The sequence below is a fragment of the Struthio camelus genome, chromosome 3 (assembly GCF_040807025.1).
Source record: "Struthio camelus isolate bStrCam1 chromosome 3, bStrCam1.hap1, whole genome shotgun sequence".
In the NCBI taxonomy this organism is placed as follows: Eukaryota; Metazoa; Chordata; class Aves; order Struthioniformes; family Struthionidae; genus Struthio; species Struthio camelus.
The window spans coordinates 14063376-14079046 of NC_090944.1; the positions used below are offsets into that span (position 1 = coordinate 14063376).

The 15671-nt window shown below is 41.9% G+C and overlaps 1 protein-coding gene and 1 long non-coding RNA gene across 4 annotated transcripts in view; one reads left to right on the forward strand and one right to left on the reverse strand.

Moving 5' to 3' along the window:
• Nucleotides 1-92: 92 nt before the first annotated feature.
• LOC138066673 (uncharacterized) lies at nt 93-8384 on the forward strand. Of its 2 annotated transcripts, none has more exons than XR_011139965.1 (3): nt 93-194; nt 744-820; nt 1237-8384. It is a non-coding gene; the product is annotated as an uncharacterized lncRNA (long non-coding RNA). The 2 variants fall into 2 exon arrangements; XR_011139964.1 differs by having other exon boundaries at nt 121-268.
• Nucleotides 5522-15671, reverse strand: part of RCAN2 (regulator of calcineurin 2) — a 99973-nt gene continuing 89823 nt past the window's right edge. For both annotated transcript variants that reach the window (XM_068936995.1, XM_068936996.1), the window contains one exon: nt 5522-9601. In XM_068936995.1, the coding sequence (XP_068793096.1) occupies nt 9441-9601 (161 nt within the window). In that variant the 3' untranslated portion in view covers nt 5522-9440. The remainder of the gene's footprint in view (nt 9602-15671) is intronic.

Here is a 15671-nt window from a genome sequence, read left to right on the forward strand (position 1 = left end):
CCGCACCGCTCTGAGTGGCCAGCAGCGCTGTCACTCAAGCCGGAATAACGGTCACTGGACGGGGGGGGGAAGGGTGGCGCATGCGCGGCGCTGGCAGGAGGTGGGGGAGCTGTGGCGGCGGCGGCGGCGGCGGCCGGGGGGCGGTGGGGCGGCGGCGGCGGCCGATCCTCCTCGTCCAAGCGAAAAAGCTGAAGGTGAAGAGGCCCGGAGTAGCCCGGAGCGGGCTGGTGGCTGTAGTGCAGCAGCGGCATCCCAGCAGGAGGCACAGGTGGACACGGGGCTTCTCAGCGCCCTCTTTGTCCAAAGCGGGCGCCTCAGTCTTTGGCAGTCGCTGTTATAAGTGTTGTCGTGTAAATCTTACAGTGTTATAATAGCTAACTCCATTATTGCCTGTCAGTGGAGTTACTTACTGTTGGCATAACGCCGTTAGTACTTGCTAATGGCGTTTATTATAATTATCCCTGGGAGGACACGGCTGAGACAAGGGCTTCTGCTCGACAGGGGACCAGCAGGCATCGAGCCTTTCAGATTTGTTACTAAGAGGCCTCAGTGTTAAGCAGTCCAGTTAGCTGGCAAAGCGCTGTGTATGGTGCTGTCTACACAGCACAGTGAGGCTGGACAACTGAAAAAATCATCTCGGTGTTTCACTTCTCAGCAGTGGCTAGTTTTAGCTAGTTTGGAAATAAACAGCTTTACTCTGTTCCTCATTCTTTTCTGCCTTTTTTTTGTTTTGCCTTCTGCAGATGTTCTCATGATGTGGAAAGCTGTGGAGTCATTGCGTTGTGCCAGAATCTTAATCCAGTCTGCACCTATGGCTGTGGTAAGAAGTTGCTGGAAGCTCTCCGTTTGGGCAGATTTGCTTTGCAGAGCTGTGCTCCTCTATCCCAACATGTTGACAGGGTCAATTTTCCGCACCTTTTAGGAGCGTAGTTTATTGGTATCGGTCAATACTAACGCTACTTCTGTTTAGGTCTAAAGGTAGGCAAATTATAAGGGTGTGGGGTCACTGCATGCCATGGACTTACTTTAAACAAACAAGAGAAATGGGACTTGCCTAGGCCAACTGTACTTTGAACTGACTGTAAACATAAGGAGCAAAATTCACTTTCCATTTCTGGATATCTGCAAGTGCTTCTTCAGTTTAACAAACATAGATTTTGATTCAGTTGTCTCTGTCTTTTTTCCCCTATCTCATGTTCTACGGCTCTAAGTTATTTTTCTTTTTGGTTATGGCAGAAATTTACTTTTTTCCATGTTATGATGTACAAGACATCACATAACCATAACCATGCCACAGAAGGAAGAGTGAAATCAGTTTATTCCTCCGAATCTCACTAGTGAACTGCTGGCAAGAACAAAACTACAAGCAGGATTTCCCATCATTAGTAGTTGAGGATCTGAACTATAGTGGTCCAGAAAGCATGCCTTATGTGTCAACACAAATAACTTCCCACTACCAGGCAGCGTGGAAAACCATTTTTCTTTCATTAGCGTATAGGAACATGCTACTTTTTAATGACTTTATCGCCAGCACTGCCAAATTTAAGGCCTTCTGGAGCAAACCAACATAACAATCAGCTTTTGAAGAAATGGTAGAATCAAGAGCATGCACAAATTTTTACTCATCAATTACAATACAAATAAAAACAGCCTTGTTCTTTTTTGCCTAATCCATACGAGATGTATTTACCTTACTGGTGGTGGTAACCTGCTGTAGGCTTCACATCTCCAAAATAGTAAATTATTAGTAAGCAGGTAGAAAAGTGTTACATATAATCTGTGTAAAGGCTGTAATCCAAGGACAGATTCTGGCTATCACCCCTCCTTTTTTACATTAAATTATAGCTTGGCTTCGTGAACTTGAAATCATTGAGCTGGCCAGGCCCATGCAGTAAGGGACTAATTCGAGCGTGGAGCAGTGGAAAATGTGGCCTCCTGCCAGCATATCTCAATTTTTTGAACAAGGGTGATATCTTCATAGAAGCTGTATGGACGTTGCTGTTGTGCATAGGAAACTGAATTAGACCACAACTGTAGCACAAAGTTTAGCAGCCTGTTCCTGACAGTGACCAACATCAGAAGCTTCAGAAAAAGGGGTAAAAAAGAAAGAGCCATTATAAAATTGCATGTGTGTATTGTGAAATCCATTGTTAGGTGCCCTTCAACAGCAATTTACTGTTACCATTAACAGTTGCTCTGATTAAATGGGAAAAATAATACTCATGCTTATGTAAACTTAGCCTTTCATCCCTCAGACCAAGAGGTCTGTGCAATTTACACTGACCTGCAAGCTTCTGCAGTGGCTGGAACTAGTCACTAGAGGGAGAGGTACTGTTATGCATAGCTAGAAAGGATAATTTTTGTCTTGGGTATAAGAAATACCTCAGCTGTTTAAAACTGCTCTAACAATAAAATGAAAATAAAGCATAGACCAGGAGTTTGCTAATTCCACCAAAATGTTTAATACCATAATAGATTTTCACCGAAATACAGAGCTAATGTGAATATTTGTACAAAATATATGGTTAAAAATAGTATTGATTTATAATATATACAGATATGTCACATCTGTGTCAGAAATGCAGACACTTGAATGAGAACATGATTAATGTTTTCAAACCTACAACAACATACATGAAATATTTCTGCAGCTACCCACAGTAGGACAACTTGCCAAATCAACATTTAAGGATCCATCAGTCATTACAGATGATCATACTCCTTTCAAGTTTCTGAACAAGAACTCTGCTCTAAAATGGATTAAAAACATTTACTTTCATTAACTGAACAGTGACAAGAACACCTCTTTGTGGCACTGATATAGACACAAGTTTCTGGTACTAGATTAATGATCAGTTACAAGGATTTATTAAAACAAAGCTGATTTTCTCGTGTATAATAACAGAGAAGTTTAATCCTTCTTGCTGGATACGCTTACTGTGATGGGTGAGGAAGCCCCTGACTCAGGGACAGCAAATGGGCCCTTCTTTATATAGCTATCAATTACATGGGTTTAAATCCTGAAGTCCGTCTTAAGGTCCTGAACGCCTTCATTTCTCTAGCAAGGATCCCATTGATAAACGTCCCGGATTGTAGACTTGTAGCCACTGCATTGGTACAGTTAAAGAAACCACGGATGACACACACTGTAGCCCCAGAAGCTCTGTGTAGCAGCTGAACAAGTTGATAAAGCAATTACAAAAAGAGAGAGATGAGTTAAGGCTTTTTACAAATGCTTTTCAAGCATCTCTGCAGTAAAGGCATTAGGAGTTCTCGCCTTTCCATTGGGAGTACTGTTGCTGTTCTACCTGTGACAGTGCAAGCCAAATGCAAATGCAGCAGCTAATCTGCACACACTTCAAATAGGCATGTGGGAAACAGCTTTTACACCACTTCCTCCCTTGCACTTCTACCGTGAATGCAGCAGTCTAAATGTATTTAAAAGCAAAAACTTCTCTCCTTTTAAGAGGAATCCCAAATATTTGAAAGCTGCTGTACTTCCCCTAGGAAACATGCTAAAACACATCAAAAATTTTTTTTCTTGATAACGTGACTCAAGAGTATCACATGAGGATGAATTTAAGCCAGGGTCTGTCTGGAACTTTAATCCATACCCAGTTTTGTTTTTTGGTGAAAGAGAACTAAATAGGATTTCCTAGGTAGAAAGGAAACAGTAAAATGCAAAGGTCTTAAATTCACACTAATGTGTGTAAAAAAGCTGCAAGTGGATAAATGCTTTGAGGTGAAAGATTTCCATTTTTGAAGAAGGAACAGAAATGAATTCAGTAAAAACTCTTTAAAGGAGGCAATCTAAAAGCGCTGCCACTTTAACCAAATTTATCCATCCATAATAACTTACTCGAATCCCTTCATCCATGAAGAGCTTGTTCCAGGTCCCCAGATCCCTGACAGATATGGCCTTCACTTCAAGCAAGTTATTCCAGTAAGTCTGTCAGTAATACTACCAAACTGACTACAGATTTTGTCATCAGGCAATAGAATTGTGAGATGTTGAATCCCTTTCAAAAAGCTGGGCCTATCAGCTGGAAGTGATTTGATGTTAAGTACAGTCCCCGTTACAGAACTGTGGTCTGCCCTGGTCTTTTCAACTGTCGTTCCTACTGTCTCTCTTGCTTTGACTATTTTGCTTCAGGACAAAAACGGAGGCTGTGCAAGAAACAGTAATAGCAATGTGATCAGTAATGAAGTACACAGAACTTCAGCCAGGACTGTCAGTAATCAAGGCGTAAGCCATGAGTGTCAAGCCCCTGCTACAGACAAGAGAAATAGCATTAACTCCTGTTATTTGATACCATGCAGGGTTAGATTGCACATTATCACTTGCATGCACAAATTCCCAGTATAAATAGATGCTGCCTATCTGCGTGTACAAATTAAGTGCTCACTGGAGCTGTATGTATACAGACATGCATGTCCGCAAGCAAAGACCAGTTGAAATCCTTTTGGACATGCAGCACCCTACTGTTCACATGTGAAGCCTTGAAGCTTATTCCCAGCTGTTGTATCCAATGCTCAACAAGATGGAAAAGCCAAACAGCAGGTAAATAATACAACATTTCAGTCAGATCAGATTGTGGTAGTTGGGGAAAGCTCATTTGGAAAAGAGCTCTCCTCAGCAGTAAACAGACTAACAGTAAAGAATAATCAGGCTTTCTGCAGCACACTTGGCCACTAGATTCCAAAGTACTCTGTAAAAAGATGCCTGCTAATACTTGTTTCTAATCAAAACCAGGAGGGTAGGGCTCGTCTTTTTAAAAGGAATCGGTGAGTTGAAAGCTTACATTTTTGAATGAAACTTTTAAAAAGAGATGTAATTTTCAGATTCGTGAATAATCATCCTTTGAGAAACAGGTCTTTTAGCTGGGCACCCAGAAAAAAAAGCACTTTTCAAAATGCATATCTGAGTGACTGGCATAAGATCAAACATAAGAATTTCTTGATGCAGTTACTTAGCAGGCCCTTATCTCCTGGTTTCCAGTCCTTTGGAATATCCAGTAATAACTGACAGAAGAGACTACAGTGACTCCTATTAATAAATAATTAGTGCTAATGTAACTTTTTCCTCAGTTTCTGCATTAGCTGGATGTCACGTTACTGATTTAAATACACCCATTATGTTTACCCATTATTACAAAAGTACAGGGAGAACCACTTCAGCTGGCAGGGATATATTTTTGCTCACCTGGGATGGTGCAATATATACTTTTTTTTTGGCATACACCTAGCCAAATCCACAGTGAACCAGTGCAAGTCCACATGACCCAGTGGAACTGCAGGAGCTTAAAACGGAATCTGGCATATCTTGCAAACCAGAAGGCTTTTTTGTTTGTTTTTTCTCTAATTTCTTAACTTATATTGAAACGAGTTTGGCCTACGTCATGCATTTAAGCAGTTTCAGTTCTATTAGTTAAGAGAGCAGTGGTGTATATCCTACTAGTCAGTTTATTAACACAGTTTCAATGTTGCTTTTCAAAATGCCAACGCAAACAGAACACAAAAATTATTGTTTGCCGTATTTATTCTTAAAACTAAGCTCTGAATTATACAAGTGCAAAAGTGATCAACTAGCATAATACTCCTATAAAATATGACTAAATAGAATATTTCAAAAGTATGTACAATACAATGGAAATGCTAACATATCTTTCACAGTGCTCAGCCATGCCACTGTAATCAAGTCTTGCAAAAGACAGTCAGTTCAGTCAGTTCTATCATCCCATACAGAGAACAGTCCCTCTTCTTCCAGAAAACTTTTTCACTGTCACTGATGGAGGGGGAAAAAAAAGAAAAAAAAGAGAAAAAATATCCACCCAATTTAGGAGCGAATAAACGTTGAACAAATGGACTATAGTTTAGCCAGAGGGCACATTTTTATAAAATAAAGCACTTAACAATAACCATGTCTGTATTCTTGTTAAGGTTTGCAGGAGGGATGCTCTTGCTATGTTTTCTGGCTGAAAACAAGCTGTATACGAGTGTGTACGTGTGCATGTGGTAGGGGTTGTATTAGCTCGTCTTAATTACAAAAAAAAAAATTATATATATCTCAAGGCCACAGATTCTTCATTCTTCTATTCCAAAAGAGCAGATCCTAAAATGCTCCCTGTTCCCAGCACTGGAAATGTTTTCATGCTTTTAACTGTACGAAGAGAGTCATTAGAATTTACATTTTGTATCTGAAGAGATCAGGAAGGACAAGTAGGGCGGAGGGCAACAGAAACAGCAACTGCCCTGCCCTGCTTTCTTCCTTTAATTCCTAAGCAGCAGCAGGAGCAGCGCACACTCGGCAGAGGGCCCCAGGGCATCGCTGCCAGCCACTTGCACAGTCTCACACTCAGAAAGGACATTAGAAGGACATCATCTACATCACTGTGCATCAGAAGCTCTAATGTAATGAATAAATGTAGATCTTATTTATATTACAAGAGGGAATCTACTTTAGCACTGTAGATACCCCTATGAAAGGGACAGGTCATAGGGACTGACCTTAGAGATGCTACACAAAAGAAAATTCCCAATGAAGTCATTGGCAGCTTTGTTTTGAACAGAACAACAGGATGTGAATTACTGAATTTATAAAGGAATTTTGTTTTCCAGATGGTCAGCATTTTTTTGAAAGAAGCCCTTTTTTTTTCCCCCCTAGGCCAAGCAAGAGCCAGCTGCTAGCAAAATACAAGATTAAGACAATGACAAATGTAACTTTTATGATAGGGAAGTTGTTCCATAATACCTGAAATACTTTTCTTTGATGACTTTATTTTACCATACAAGGGCAATTTTTAACCTTTGACCACAGTTACAACAGGTTTCTGAGTTCTCACAACTCAGAAACTGCACTTCTGTGCTTTACACAACGAAGCTGTTCTACCTCCTCCAAGATAGTACTGTATAGTTTTGTAAAGAATCATCTTTGAGGTGGGCCTGTTTTTAAACCTATGTCCATTAACGTGCTTTAAGAAAAGAACATTTAAGATCCAGTGCTTTATTTGCAGTACGGTTTTAAATCAATGGAAGCCAAAGTCTGTAAATCAGTTCAGCACCAAATCTCTCCAAAGTCTGAGTACACAGACACAAGGATGAGATTTAGCCCTCTTAACATTTTTAGACGTAAAAATCCTAATCAGTGAAGATCTCTGATCATTTACCTCACTCGAGGATGTGGCCAAGAATTGGTCTAAAATGAACAGGTGTTAGCATTCAGCTTGTTCTTTTAGAAAAAGACATCACTCCTAAAATATTATAGGTGGCCTGTGACTATTTTCAACAGGAATATCACATTTTCGTCCTAGGGTAGTAAGTGACAAATTATTTATTTAAATCAATTCTAAACGCATCATTGAAAACTAATTGAAGTGAAGCCTCTGAGGAGTTATTTTTAAGACAACTTTACTCAAGATATCATGAAGATACTGAAGCCTCAATTTCTTGTTCACTCTCCGTTGTATTTCACATGCTTTTCCGTTAGTGTAACATACACAATGTCCACAATGTATTAAGAATGATCACATTACAGTTATATTCTAAGAAAGGCTCTATATTTCAACAGGAATATTAAGGGACGGTGGTGGTGAGAGAATGAACTACATGACAATGGGCAAGTACTTACTTCTCAGAACGTTCTCACCATGGATGAGAACGGTATCTCCTGACTTCGCTGACAAAACAACATACCTTTCCTCCTGGAAGTATTGCAGGGCCAATAGAGCAACGAGGGTGACACTGATTCTACTGAAGCTTTGTAGCCATACTGTTAGTTAAGAGCGGAATGGAACCTTCCCTCAGAAACCCGATCTATACGTCTTATGTCATGATCTTGATTACAGAACTTAGGAACTGACTTTTCAGATCCTAGAAGGAGCTTCCAAGATTTTTCTTTTTAAAGTTATTTTAACTTGTAAAGGAATTTAAACCATGGAATCTTCCTGTGCCAGTTGGTTGTCATTTTGGGGGAGTGCAGCTGCAGCTAATTAGCCTGTGCCTAAAAATCCCACTGTATCTTACACATATGCTCAGTTTTCTGCAGTATTAAATTTCAGTGGAACTACTCATGTGCATAAAGTTAAGCGCATGCTTAAGTATATGCAAAATCAGAGCTCAAACGTCTAGAAAATATGTTCTTAAAATGACAAGTACGCATGAAAAAAGTCATGGAGGATCTACCAGACAGGGAATCCAGTATCTGTCTGCTGTCAGCCATGATGAAAACACGGAACACTTTTTGTAACCCAGTATACATAGCAAGTGAAATAAACATGCAGGACAGAGTGAAAAAGGGGATTCAATTTCATGCAGTCTAATTTCAAGTGTGTAATTATGGTCCTGTTGTCTTTGGCCTAAAAAAATAAAAAAAGAGAGGGGGAAAAAGGAGAAGACAAAAAAACAACAGAGAATACCAACCAATCTCCTCACCTCCACAAACCCAAATTGCATACAGCTCCAGAAGGGCTTTAAAGCACAGGAAGTAGGGAGGAAAAAGGACTAATTATTAGGGATGTACAGCTAATTACAAAAAGTTGGTTTCAGGGCTATTCGACACACCACTAGGGAAGCCTTTATCATCAGCAGAACTTGCAGGTACAACAGAGCAATGAATCCCACCGTAAATCAGCAGTCAGCTGGCTTCTCTTTTTCCCCTCAGACTCAGAGAGAAGTACCATTCAAACCTCTATGGAAGGTAAAATGTCAGTCCCTATTGATATTCTGGCTCCCTCCTCCTTAGAGGAGGCTGAAAGGCCTGGGACTTTTCAGCAAGCTACTCCCTCTCCCCTCAGCCCGGAGAGCTCTGTGTCACATCCCTACCACTATTAAGGACCAGGTGTCTCTGCAGCTGTTGGTGGAAGAGGGTGATTTTCTGCTGTTTCTGAAACATGTTGCAAAGATGGTGTCCTTTAAGAAAATTTCAGAAGGATGAAAAAAGGCCACCATGCCAATAGTAGATTAAAAAAAAAAAAAAAACCCACCCCTCTCCCACCGAAAAGGAAAAGATTGAGGTCTGCTGGGGAACTCAGGAGGGCAGAGAAGCAGGCTCTTTGATGAAGGGCAGCAATGAGTATTCTGTGAGTTTGAATATCAAGCCCGGTATCAGCCTATTTGCCCATCCTGACTGATCTCTCTGGTGGTGGTGTTACAGCATGCAAATTATAGCTGTGAAAAGTCCTCAGACTGACCCCCCCCTTCCTGCTTCAGCCTGTTTTTGTCCTTTCCGGAAAAGCTATTAGTGTAGTTGGTGTGTGATATGATTACATATACAAAGATCTTTTTCCTAGCCCTTTTGTTACACAGGCTTGATTACTGTGAGGGATTTCAATGAGCTAAATGTCCTGGTACTCACAAGGCAATGGCTGCCTTTCAATAAAACAAAGCAAACAAAAAACAAGAGCTGTGTTGGAGGAGAGAAGTGCTTTTTCTGCTGGCGAGGCTCAGTTAGATACAGGAGGTGGCAGACCAGGGCGCCGAGTTTGAATGATTTTTGGCTTTGGAGAATTCTTTGGGTCCTCCTCGTCTTCCATGTCGCTGTCACAGACGTGCACTACCACACTGGGGGTGGACTCTGTTCCTGCATGCAGCTCATATTTCTCTCCTGGAAGCACAGAAAAATAGTTAGCTCAAAGGATGGCAGTCTGAGCAGCAGCACTGTTGGACTGCAAAATACTCGCATCCCTGCCCAGTTGTGGATGTATGCTGCTCCTAAATATGGATGAGGGCAAACATGGCTGGACTACACCAACTGCCACAGCAGATTCTGGGGTTCCTGCCCCGGGGGGCCATTAGTGATCATTGCTCTGCATGGCATAACTAAGGCTAGAATGGATAGTGCACCAGAACGTGGCCCAATGGAAACCAGTCCAAAGTGAAATACAGTGGTGTCTATTATAGTGTTTTGCATTTCTGACGTGATGAATCGGGTCTTTCAGAGGAGAGAGACGTCCATTAGCAGTGCTAAAAAATGCGATAAAAACTGTTCCAGATAACATCCTGCCCCCTTTTGGACCACTTTTGTCATCTCCGAGACACACAAACTGCATTTAAGTTCAAATGGGCTTACAATGACCATATATATACCTGATATATCTTGGGTTTTTTTTCTTAAGATTGCTCTAAAACCAGTGCATATCGCCTGTAAAATATTCTGACACGAGGAAGGTGAGGTGCTAGTATAACTAGCTGAGCTCAAATCCTCCACATATTCGTTGTACAGTAGCTCCAAAAAACTTGCATCACAGGCAGAAGCCAAAAATGCTAGGTGCTGTACAAAGAAAGTGAAACTGCCGTCGCTACCTCAAAGCACTTTGAGTTTGTCATGGTACTAATCTGGATTTTTAATTTCTTCACAACTTTGTGGCAGAGTAACTCATGTTAGGGTTGCAGGTTTGGACCTGCATTAGCACACGTGGTTCTGGGACTGTCATCGCATACTATTTGCACTGATAAGTTCTTGGACCGAGTAAGATTGTGTGGCCTGGGATTAGAGGATGTGCTGCATTTTTGCCTAAAAAATAGGAGGCAACTAGTGAATAATAGCTACGAGTCAGGCATCTTGCTGTGAGAAATATTTTACTGCTGTGATACCATTAATGTTGACATTTAACTGCTCTATTTTTGGCAACCCTTCTTCTGAATCCAAATTGAGCAAAGCATTACAGGTCTTGTTGACAGGCTAAAATATAAAAAGAGAAATAGCTTGGTTGTGCTGCATTGAGAAATTATATGGTTTTTCTGTGCCTGTTTTCCCTGCGGGCTTCAGCTAATTTCTCGGCTATGGGCTGACGTCAATGCTGCCAACCAGCACTGAAGGCTACATTGGTCACTGTCAGCTACAAGGAGCTCTGCAGTGCTCCACACACACAAAAGCTGGGCCCTTTCCCCATGCACCAACACCATGAAGTAAATCAGATTCACTGCCCTCTTAAAAGGTAATAATCCTAGTTCAAATGCCACATTCTTTTACTGTTCAAATCCTTCCCGGAAGGATTCTTTTCGCTGAAAAAGAACAGTAGAAATAAGTACAGACACTAGGAAAAACATTCAAATGCCTCTGGCGCAAGTAACTGCAACAGCAATTAATGTCACTTTGCAAATCAAAATGTGATGCACTCATAAATTGGGTTTTTAAGGCATACAGTTATTTCTGAGCATAAATGAGCTGCAGACTCAATTCTGTACTCACAGTTATTCATGCCTGCAGACCTGTGGCTCAAAATGCAGAAAACCTTGTTATGGCTGAGGTAGGAACAGGACGACAGTAACTAAGGGATTTTTATACAATGGTATCTTGTTCCTAAAGGTAAGGGTTGTTTTATCTTGCAAAAAATACTAAGGTAATAAATACAATGCAAAAATTCAATAGACACAGTGAGATTACCTCTCCCCTCCTGCTCACCATTCCCCACCCTCACCCCCAAGCAATATCCCCCAGCTTTAAAAAAAAAAAAAAAGCTAAATCCACAGCAGTTAAAGTTACTGCAGTAATGATTAATTCACTGCAGTCAAGCTAGTGACAAAACACAGGCTGTCCCAAGCTAAGGGTAGCAAGTCAAGTTAGCAGGATTAAGGCTTACAAGTTTTTGTAGTTAATATCATTCAAAACATTTGTCTCGTTATTTCATTGTCTCATTTGCTCTCCAGCCCATTCTGTGATGCTCTCTTGTCAATTTACACTTGCTGATTATTTATTTTTTTGGCACTAGAAGAGCATTATTTTTCCCAAAGCAAAGTGACTGTAAGATTTAGGAGAAGAAATGGAAGAGTTCTGTCATATAGCTGAAAAGCTCAGCAAAAGTCATCAGCATTGTCCTTACCTCAAGTGGTAGCATTTTTATCACTTAAACAAAACGAGTTCCTGCTCAGAACAGGAAACATAATCTCAGTTTTGGTGTCAGACCAGTTTTTCAGGGTGCTGAGCCCTAACTTGCCCTAAGTATCTGATTCAGATACCCTATATGACGTGTTCAGGAGAGGACACAAAGTTTTCCTTGAGGTCCTCTCCTACATACGTTGCCTGGAATCCTCTCCACCCTTTAAACTCACGAAAACACCATCAAAACGGTGAACGTTTTCCTGGCCATATCGTACACTATCTGGTTCTACAGTCATCTCCTACAATCGCTCGCCCATCTCTGATGCTGATGATCACAGACCCTTGGCATTCTCATGCCCTACGTTGCCCCACTACTCCTGCTTTTCCATTTGCCTAGAGAAATTCTTACAGGTTAAGCCAGAGGACTCCCACGGAGGAGTCTCCTTCTCCTTCAGCAGTCTTTGGGCTATCTCCTTCTCAAACCCTTCCTTCTAGGCAGTATAAATTGCCTAGATATTTGTATAAGCTGAGCTAACAAGAGAAACATGCATCAATTTTTTCCAGAAAAATATCACAAAATGTATCAAGTATACTAATATCTAAACTCTACCTTCAGGGAATAATGCAGGGAGAGTTAAGCTGCGTGGTACATCCATTATACTGAGTTGCCAGAAAATGTTCCTAAGAAACCCTTGAAAATAGTAGTGATGTTCCTCTATTTATTCCTTGACGTAAGAAAAAAGAACAGGAATTTAAAGTTTCACCCTTCAACAATGCTCCTGGCCATTTGTATGCACTTTAGCGCTACCTTCTGCGATGACAAACCATAAACAAACCTTCAGCCTCAGGCGATGCAAGGAAGATGACAAGAGGAACAGCACAAGAACAAGAGCAACTTTCAGAATTAAAAATAGTAGCATATAGATTTCTGTCTTTTGTGAACCAGTACAGTGACCTTTCATTGATGGTGCCTGTCTTGTCTGATGAGGCTCTTTCGTCCAGCAAAGAGCATATTCATATACTTAATTAATAATGAAGAAAAGGTAGCGATATTGTGCAGTTACCTCATCCCCGATTGTGAATCATTATCAAAGGTTAATGGGTTCAGAGCTGTCCGCTCCATGTTAAACATGTCATTAGCATCTTAATAATACCTTCCATTTATAGTCCCTTCATCCAAGTGCTTTTCAAATAATATGGGGCTAATTACACTGCTCCTTTGTATGAGTACACATATATGCCAGAAGAGATAAACAACCCATGTCATGCGGCACCTCTGCTGCGTGGATCTGCCATACCTAAAAAGGAGGATTTGCTCTCTGGGGAGCCATCACTAACATGATGGGAGAAGGGCACCCTCCTCTCCTGGCCAGCCAAGAAAGGTAGCGGGAAACCTTTCTACACCCTTGCTGCAGATCTAATGCACCCTGCCCCTGGCGTGGGGAGGGAAGGGCAGCAGAAGCCACAGAACATAGAGGGAAGGGGAGGACGGCGATGGAAAATTCCATCTAGCACCATCTGCCTGCCTTTCTATCCTTCCCTGCCCATCCCTGGATGGCATATTGCCTTTAGATCAGTGAGTACAAACATAGGTTTGAAATCACCGGGACACAGAAAATCTGCTGTTTGAGACATAGGTTGAAATCCTGTGCGTGGTAACTACTGCCTAGCTGGGCAGGGCTTCCTCCGCTCCCCCGTTCTCACTCCTGTGCAAGGGTGAGCCAAACTCAGAGGGCAGAGCAGAGGCAGAAGCTGCTCATCCTGCTCACTAAGCCCAGCCAGAGCAAAGCAGCAACATCTATGTCTGAATTACTCAGAGGCAAAACAGAGACCCTTGCCTAATCCTTCCCCCAGTCAGTAGTAATTCTCAGACCTGGAAGCCAAATGCCACAGACCAGCACAGTCTCCTTCATGTCTCGAGTGGTTCCTCTGCGGACCTAAGAGCCATCATGTGCAGCACTTCAGAAGGGTGTTTTCATAGTGCAAAATAGAGTGTTTTACATGATGTGGACTGTAGTTTGAGGGCATTTAGGAGGAGCAAAGCCTGGTGGAAGGTCATTGAGGGACTGGGAAATGTGGAAGAAACCAAAACTGGTATAGTCTTGTTTATATGGGCTACTGGAGATGGTGCCTGGCCTGCACTATTTTTCAAATAGTGACTGTACATTGCGTAGGCAATTGCTAGCTGACACAGGACAAAACTGCCCCGGTGAGCATACGGAGCAGTTGAGTACTTAGGACTCTGCCGTATTCTTGCTTTACTGTTCAGTGCAGACCTTATCAGTGGGGCCCTGCTTCATCAATCAAAGCCATATGAGAAAGGCAGTTTGTCTGGGAGTCTGCTGGGGGGCAGGAGGGCAGGAGGATGGCAAGGGGAGGCAGGGTAGCACCTGGTGTACAGGGATCCTAGGGGAAGGCACTCCGGAGAGCGCAGGTGTTGAAAGTGATGGAGTACAAGGGAGTACCTGCTTTACAGCTGACAAGCCAGCTTTGGGGAGGAGGGCATACAATTGAAGGAGGCTAGAGACTACTCTGCTGTAGCTTGAGATAAGAAGATTGAGCTGTAGGAAGGAACTGACCCCAACTTCTTAACAACCTGTACTGCAACAGGTGTGAAAGAGCCCAAAAAGCAGGAATAAGAGGCAGGAAGAAACGTGTGCGTTGGGGAAGAAAGGTGGAAAGGATGACTACTTTCCACTAGAGTAAGGACCTACTACTAGAGGCGGAAACATGGTCTGCAAAATGCTGTGCTAATAAAGGGCAGAGCAAGAATAGCTGCTTTTTCTTAAAGAGTAACTCTGCTGAATACCCAGCCTGGGCCTGGAGATGGTTTTCCCCTTTTGAAGACATCTCTTATATAAAATTATTTCCTGCGTTTCTCAGTGGGATGAAATTACGGCCTTATAAAAATGTCATGGAAAACAATGAGGCCCTAGACGAAACAGCAGCTTTGTAGGTAGCAAGGGTTCGTGTAGAAGAGAGCCAGGTTAAAGTCAGGCCAGGAAGAGACACAACCCGGGCCGGACAGGCAGACAGCCAAACTCCTGCCTTAGTTCATTACAATGTCTTTATATCTTCATTGGTATTTTAAACTACTGGAAGTTTTCTTGCCAGTAGAAGCATTTTTCATCATTAAAGAGATTAACGACAACACCTCTTTATTTGCAGTATACTGAAAAAATTGTAGGCTAGTGGTCAGAACACAGCTGACCACTGTCACAGCTCCTAGCTCTATCACTAGGGTCTGCTGCATACTGTTCTTGTATCATTCAGAGCTCAATCTCTACATCTGCAGAACAGTGAAAATACACATCGATCACCTAGAAACTAATTAAATGCACCGAGATCTTCCATAAGATGGAAGGGCGCCCTCACAGAACTCAATTTAATGCTGTAGGGCCAAAATCCAGTCCTTTGTGCACAGGAAGAAGAAATCTTATCTCTTAAGACCTTTGGGATGCTAGATAGACATTGCTGCAGCCACATTACCAAAAAAAAAAAAAACAAAAAACCCAGAAACACCACCAAAACAAAACAAAAACCCCACACCTTTTCCCAAAACAGCACTTGCAAAAAGACAACACAAAGCAAACGTGTTAACTAACTTCCAAACTATTCATTGTACTGTGCAGGGAGGCTTCCAAGCTTTGCACCTAGGGACAGTTTTAGTCTCTAATTTTGTGGCTGCGATGATGATAGCAGAACACCGTGAAAGCCGACGGCCTGTATTCCTGGAGATGATGTGTGGGTCCATGTCCAAGTGGTGTGATTTGCATTCTCAGTGGAGTAGGTGGGTAAAACTCACCTTGTACTGAGGACATACAAAAAGACTATGAACCACTTACATGCTCGA